Here is an 8379-nt window from a genome sequence, read left to right as displayed (position 1 = left end):
AACCCAAGGATGGTATTAAATATGAGAAATTTGACATCGGACTTCCGGTTTTAGAGTTGCAACCATATGAACTGTTCTAAAGTCACCGCAATAGGATAAGCGATATATCATTCGACGTGCCTTAGCAAGATGAGAAAAAATTTTGGTTTTGGTATCATTTCCGCTTAAAAAGTTCTAACCAGAAGTGCCGTTATATTCGCAGAAATAGTACATGTAACACATCAATCGAAGCGTATTAAAAAGTTGAGTTTTAATCTTTAGTTCCTGTTTTGAAGTAATTTCTTTTTAAACAATGATGAGCCAAAGTTTAGTCAAAATTAGTAAAGTCGTATATCGATGCAAAGTTACAAGAAGCGTTCAAATATCGACTTCCAGTTCTACTTTCGATTACTTTGAGTGAAAACCTAGGACTTACGAAGTTCAATTACTTGTTTTGAAGGGTTTTCATCTCTGCTGTTTCTAGCATTATTTTTGTCCTCTCTTTATCAGGTACGTCGTGTTTCTGCAGCTTATGTCGTTATTGGTCTGATTACTGTTCTTTTTATTTCTCCATATTGTCTCAAACAGGCTGTTTGCTTTATTCACTTGATCTTCTACTTCTGTTTCGAGCTTTCTGTAGCTGGACAGTGTGATGTCTAGATATTTAAACTCCAAGACTTGTTCGATTATCTGACCCTCCAGCTCTAATTTACATCTTAGTAGATTTGCCGTTATAACCATGAATTTGGCCTTTTTGGGGAAATTAGCATTTTAAATTTTTTGGCGGTTATATTAAATTGATGCAGCATATGTAGGTAAATCATCTGCACTTTGCACTGCGTCGTCTGCATAGCAAATTATTTTAAGTTGTTTTTCTCCCCTTTTGTTATCTTTTTTAGTTCTTACTTTTTCACGAAACATAAATACGCCGGGTTTGTTGTATTCTAATGACTTCTCTTGAATCTGCCTCATTATAAATATAGCGTTGGTGCATGATCATCCACACCTAAAACCTTGTTCTTCTGCTAATGTTATAATTTTATTCAGTTTGTTATATTGTTATTACTTTGGTTGTTAATTTTGATGTTGTGACAATGGTACGGCAACAGGATTACATGGCAAAATCATTGAATATTTTATCAAGCTAGAACAGTAAGATACCTTACTTACATATCCAACATGTTAGGTTTTGCATCTGATGGTGCCAATGTTACTTTCGGGAGGCAAGCATTCGTTGATCACACTATTAAAAAGTGACATTCAATATTTTCTGGCAGAATTACTGTACCGACCGCGTACCTAATTACGTTAAGTAGTTCCCCGTTGATTTTTATTACATATGGCTGTCTCTCAAGTGCCTTTTTAAATAATTGGTCCGAGTATACATTGAACAATGTTGAGGACAAAATGCAACCGTGTCTGATTTCACGGTTTATGGAAATTTGCAAATTTCGTTAGTGTAGCTATCTCCAATTTTTACGACAGCACGTTTATTTAAGTACAAATTTTTAATGGCACTATATGTCATCTATTCCTATATTTTTGGGCATATAAATTAATGTTATAGGTACTTATTTTATTTATAGGTATGTATTTTATCGAATGCGTTTTCGTATCATGCAAATATAGGTATCTTTTCTTTTATCGCGATATTTTTGCAATAGGATATTTATTACAAAGTGCCTCCCTGGTTCCCATAGCATTTTTAAAATCAAATTGGGTATCAACGAGATCTTCGCATTTGCGTCTAATTATGTGAAATATTGATATTCTGAGCAATGTTTTTATGCTTTGTGACGAAAGATATAGAGCCAGTCTGTGGAAATCGCTCCACTGTTATAAATATATTTCATTAAAAAGTTTTACTACTACTTTTATATTACCTTCATACACTAAGCATCAAAATTAACGCACCACCTTAAAAATGGGAAATTTTTTATGTCTCGTATTTCCTAAACCAGTTGTCCGATTTTAGTGATTTTTTTAATATGTTATAGCTTTATTCTTCAAGAATATCAATGTAATAATATTGTTGCTAAACAGATAAGTGTCACTGTATACCGAGTGTAACAATGATAGTGTGTTTTTTCTTCAAATTTTGGAACACCCTGTGGAATATTCTAGCGTAGGTATATAAAATATTGAAATTAAAACTCAACTATATAGCCTTAGGCTTTCTTAACATTTTGCTTTTTGATTCATTCATTCATGATAATAATGACCTAAACGTTTAAAATTAAATAATAAACGACTGATCGTGATTTTTTATACAATAAAATATCGGGAAGTCAATATAAATATATCTAAAATCAGTACCGTAACGACTTGTAGTAATTAATCTCAATTATATTAAAACCGCTCCTTTTCTTTTTTAAAAGGGCGTGTACCTACTCGAAAAGTACCTTAACTTAGTTCATTTCATGTTAATAGTATTCTCTTAAATCTAGCTTCGATTCTTACAAAAGATACACAGAATAAAAAAGTTGTAATAGAAAAGTGTATTTTTTATATTTACATCTTATACTTAAAGCTTATAAATTTGTGAAATTTATTTAGAATAATTTGCATTAATATAATGGAAAAGCACCACAAGAAGGAAAAGAATTACTCCAAGAGCATTAGAGAGAAGTGCCAGGTGAACGTCGGTGATCATTCTGAAAATAAAAGAGGTAAGTCAATATATTATTTTCAATAATTATTATAAATTACAGTATGGTGCAAATGTCAGGAATAAATTCGATATTTCGTAAACCGGCGACTTTAAGGAAAAATACCGAAACAGGTCTATTTTATTTTTAAATTACGATTTTTTGGCATATATTTCATACGAGTGACGTCATCCATATGGACGTGATGACGTAATCGATTATTTTTTTTAATGAGACTAGGGGTCGTGTGATTGCTCATCTGAAAGGGTATTCAATTCTGTAGTCAGTAATATAAATATTAACATAATTGTTTATAGTGTTCAAAAAAAAATTTAAATTAAATTAATTAACAAAAAAGGAAGAATGTATGTAATTTATTTAATTCAAAATACATTTTACTATTGTCAGAAAACAGAAAAAAATATTTATTTGACAAAAAAGCATTGTTTTTAGCTTAAAATCAATGTTCAAACCAGCTCCCGCCAACCACCTGCCTGTTGGAAGTTTTAATATTTCATTTAGGTGAAAAGCAACGCTTATTTTCTCAAATAAATATTTTTTTTCTGTTTTCTGACGGCAGTAAAATGTATTTTGAATTAAATAAATTACATACATTCTTCTTTTTTGTCAATTAATTTAATTTAAAAAATTTTTTTGGACACTTACAGAATTGAATACCCTTTCAAATGAGCTATCACACGACACGAATGAGAATAGGATCGTGTGCTAGCTCATTTGAAAGCTAGTCCAATTCTCTATTTATTAATATAAGCATTAATATAATTAAACTAAAAAGGGGTAGTTCCCTGGATTGGCTGTATACCTGTTCTTGTATAATCACAACCATTGTTTGGTTCTGGGGCTATTTTGCAAGTATTCAAGTAAGTAATCATAACCACATTTTTTAACTTTCACAATTTCAACCATCTTTTCAATTTTAATAGTGGGATTACTTATTTGATTTTAGATCACTGATGATGGACCGATAGGTTTGAAAACGTTCTGATGAACCCATTTTATTGAATCCATTGGGATTCTAAAAATTTTTAGTAAATATACCTTTTACATAGAAGTGGTTTTTACTTCACGTTCCAGTTTGATTAATATAATTAACCATACAGGGTGCCCAAAAAATTTTTATTTGAATTAAATTAATTGAGACAAAAAGAAGAATGTATATACTTTATTTATTTAATTCGAAATACATTTTACTGTTGTCTAAAAACAGGAAAAAATGTTAATTTGATAAATAAAAATTTAAAAATTAATTTTTTTTAAATCAAGTTAACTGACAAGAAGAATGTGAGTAATTTATTTAATTCAAAATGGGTTTTACTGCTGCCAGAAAACGAATAAAATTTTTATTTGACAAATAAATTTTGCTTTTCGCTTAAATTATTCGCCTAAATGTTGAGGCTGCCAAGAGGCAGGTGGGTGGCAGTTTGAACATTGAATTGAAGCGAAAAGTAATTTTTATTTGTCAAATAAACATTTTATTTATGATTTTTAACAGCAGTAAAATGTATTTTGAATTTAATAAATTAAGCACATTTTTCTTTTTGTGTCAATTAATATAATTAAAAAAATTTTTTGGACACACTGTGTAAATAATTATGTTAAGGGCGTAAGCGCAAAATTTCGCGCCAATGTGTTTTAAATGCATCCATTTTTTTTTTCGAATACTGAGAAAATTAATAAGTATTTTTTTTAATTTAAATGCAGAATGAAAGATTGCATTATTACAGATGGCCGAAAGTCCCTGAAAACTTCTATAATGTTTATTTTAATAAGTTACAGAGGTGAAAAAAAAAGAGAGAACATTTAGTGTGATTTTTAATTTCAGATGTCTCATTCAAAAGAAACTTTTTGGTTACTCTAAGGGACTTTCGGCTCTCGGTAATATTGTGATCTTTCATTCTGCGTTCAAATTTTAAAAAAATACTAATTAGTTTTCTCAGGATTCGGAAAAAATGAATGCATTTAAAACACATTGGCGTGAAATTTTGCCCCTACGCCCTTAATGTTTATATTAATGAATAGAGAATTGAATTACCTGTGAAATAAGCTAGCACACGACCCATATTCTCATTTCAAAAATCATCGATTATATCACGCCTAGTCGGATAACGTCAGTATTATGTGCCAAAAAAATCATAATTTAGAAATAAAAATATACCTGTTTTGAGATTCATCAAGGTAAGTAGGTCATAAATTAAATCACATATTCTGGGACTAAAAATAGTTCAAATGAACCTAAATTACCCTAGTACACATACACATATGCACGTAAAAAAAGTGACAGCCCCTTGAAGTTACAAAATGGAAATATATTTTTTCTAATGTATCGAAAACTATTAGAGATTTTATATTAAAAATGGGCATGTGCCTTTACTTTAATATGACAGCAACATCTTTAAAAAAATAATTTTATGTTTTGTTCCCTTAACCCCCCTCCCCTCCCAAATGCTTGTATACTTTCCAATTAAATTATTAGTGTGATACCATTATAGGCCAAGATCCCGCGCACCAAAAAAAAGTTGTTTAATAGCTTAACGGTGTCTAGTTGGACAAACTTTGATGTACGGGAACACTGGAAGTTTTAATTGTGGAACAGCTTACAGGTTTCGAATGTCTGACTACGAGAACGTCCCATTCGGACAGAACTTCCAATTGATTTGTGACCCTTTCATTAAACTCTCATGCAAAATTCAGACTGCTTTTAACCACCAACATAATTCCTGTCATTTGACATGTTCTACGTGTCGGAATGATTAAAATGCCCAACATATTTGTCGGACAAACATTTTTTCATATACATATTATATAAAGTTTGCTATTGAATAAACTGAATATAATAAAATTGAAAATGCATCTATGATAGTACAACTAGACGAAAATACAAATTCCATCCACATTAAAAGAGGCGTGAGACAAGGAGACATAATATCGCCAAAGCTTTTCAACCTAGCCCTAGAAGACGTCTTCAAAACGACAAATTGCAGTCGAGGAACTGCAAATTATGACGGAGGAACTCGCAGGCAGCTCCCAATACGTTGGCCTAAAAATGAACATGAGAAAAACACAGATGACCCCCAGACGTATAACTATAAATGGCAGTGAGATAGAAAAAGTCCAGGAATATATCTACCTAGGCCAAATCCTGAAACGTGACAAAGAGAACCAAAGTGCGGAAATTACTAGGAGAGCAAGACTAGCATGGGCTGGATTTGGAAAACTTAGTTGGATACTCTTAAAAACGGCAAAATACCCTAATACTTGAGGAGAAAAGTGTTCAACCAGTGCATCCTTCTTATCATGACATATAGATGTCTAACCTGGACCCTAACCAAGGCAAATATGAATAAACTAGCCACAACAGAAAGAGCAATGTTAGGGTATACGACTGTCAGATAAAAAGATGAACGATTGGGTAAGATCAAAACAAAAGTCAAGACATAATAACAAAAGTTGCTAAACTTAAATGGAGCTTCGAAGGCCACACTGCTAGACAAAAAGACCAACGTTGGAATGCAACAATAATGCAACAATACAGATGAGGTGGGTTGATGAGATTAAAAGAGTAGCCGGAACAAATTGGAAATATGTTGCTCAGGATAGAGACCGATGGAAGGAGTTGGGAGAGGCCTATGTCCAAATTTGGACGATAGAAGGCTAAGAAGAAGAAGAAGATTGAATAAACTTAAAAACAGCCTGCTAGTTTTCACAATCACAAACTTGTCAGAATGACACGTTCCACAATTAAAATCATGTTCCACAATTAAAATCATGTTCCACAATTAAAACTTCCCTGTTCCAGCGTTCCGATACATCAAAGTATGTCCGACTAAATAGACACCATTAAGCTATTAACAAATATTCGACTTGCTATTAATCAACTTGATTTGTTATTAAATGCAATTGTTATTAAATACAATGTTTTTAGAACTTTTTTGCCTCTTAGTACTTTTTCGATAAGCCAGTTTTATCGAGATGAGGCTTCTTTTATATTTAAAAATTTCTGAGTACCTAAAGTATCTATATATTCCAGATCTCTAACCATTTGTAAATATGTGGTGAATTTTACAAATGTTTTTCAAATAACTAGATAAAAAAAGAACTAGATGTTGAAGCCAGAATTCCAATTAACGGAGAATGCATCAATAACATCAGATATGCGGATGACAGGGTGGTATTCACTGACAGTTATGAAGCTCTTCAGGAGATAATGAATAAGATCACAGACAACGGCGGATCCAGGAACCTTGCAAGGAGGGGGCAATGAAATAAAAAATTTCTCGTCACTCGCGTACGCTGGATTCTTTTTCGGTATGGGCTGTTACTTTATTTTGCTTCATGTACAATGTCCTTTCAGAACGTTAGTTACTATCATAGCTACCTTAATTTTATTCACTGCCATCCTAAATCAACCACGAAGTGCTTTTTCGTCCTGGACTGCGTTTGCCTTCTATTTTCACTTGCATAATATTTTGTAGCAACCTATAGTTGAAACTTCTCATTACATGTCCAAAATACTCCACTTTTCTCTTCTTGATGCCTTCTATAATCTCAGTAGTCTTGCTGAGACGTTCTAGTATTGTGGAGTTTCGAATCTTCTTCACCCAAGATACTTGTAAAATTCTTCTATAGCCTCAAGGCGATTTAGGTAAGTAGATTGATTTTATTCAGAGTCCAAAACTTGACACCATACAGTAAGACCGAGAACACATACTTTGGAGAAGGAATTCTGTCTTGGTTTCATTCCGTTATTCAGTTATCAACATGACACAAAACTCACTATTTGTTTTCAATCGTAATTATCTCTTTCTTAAAAAAAGTCGACACCAGCCGAAGTCCCAAGGAGGGGGCAATTGACCCCACTGACCCCCCTTGGATCCGCGCCTGATCACAGAAGTAAGTCAAAGATGAGGAATTTCACTAAATATTAGGAAAAAGAATGTATGATGACCTCTACGAAAGAACAGCAATTTAGACGAATCAGTGTGATCGGTCCATGAACAGAAAAGGTAAAAATACACATTTAACTTGGTATGAAAGTCAATGAAAATTGAGAAAGCAAGATAGGATAGGATAGGATAGAGAAAGCAAGATCTGCATTTCAAAAAATGGCTAAGCTATGGTTCTTTTCATGACCATTTTTCAGTGCGTCACAAATGATAGAAAAAAAGGTTAGTCCATGATACATACACATTTATGACAATTATTCTAACATGACATTTTAGTTAAATCTGACAGTTGTCACATTTTATTTCAAATTTGGTATAAAAACAAATCAATTTTGTTTATTGCATTTATAAAATGGTATTTTCTTTGATTTGTATAGTCTTATAAATTGTACAGATTAAATTTTTTTATATAGAATAATATAATATTATTTAATATTATATTATTAGCGCCATCTTAAATGTTATAAATGTCACTGACGAAATGTAATCAGCGACGTGCGTTTTTTTTCTGTCACATACAATTTAATGCGTTAGAGAGAAATTGAAAAACTGTGACGCACTGAAAAATACTCATGAAAAGAACCATATTCAAATGTCATGGGTTATCTGGCTTACTTTTGTAAATGGAGTACAATATATTTATGCCAATCGAACTTCCATGACCAACAAGCCTAGTGACAACTTGGAGTAAGGAAGTGGATTTTCCTTACTTTCCCTATATTTATATATATATATATATATATATATATATATATATATATATATATATATATATATATATATATATA

The 8379-nt window shown here is 31.9% G+C and overlaps 1 protein-coding gene across 1 annotated transcript; it reads right to left on the bottom strand.

The window, feature by feature from the left end:
- Positions 1–2454: 2454 nt before the first annotated feature.
- On the bottom strand, positions 2455–2633 carry LOC126883560 (dolichyl-diphosphooligosaccharide--protein glycosyltransferase subunit 4). Its single transcript, XM_050649205.1, has one exon. It carries the CDS (start codon positions 2630–2632, stop codon positions 2528–2530), a length of 105 nt encoding a protein of 34 aa, XP_050505162.1. The 5' UTR covers position 2633; the 3' UTR covers positions 2455–2527.
- Positions 2634–8379: the final 5746 nt, after the last annotated feature.

This window comes from Diabrotica virgifera, chromosome 1 (genome assembly GCF_917563875.1).
Source record: "Diabrotica virgifera virgifera chromosome 1, PGI_DIABVI_V3a".
Taxonomy (NCBI): domain Eukaryota; kingdom Metazoa; phylum Arthropoda; class Insecta; order Coleoptera; family Chrysomelidae; genus Diabrotica; species Diabrotica virgifera.
Note: the sequence above shows the minus strand (reverse complement) of the source record. Positions and strands in the feature narration are given on the sequence as shown.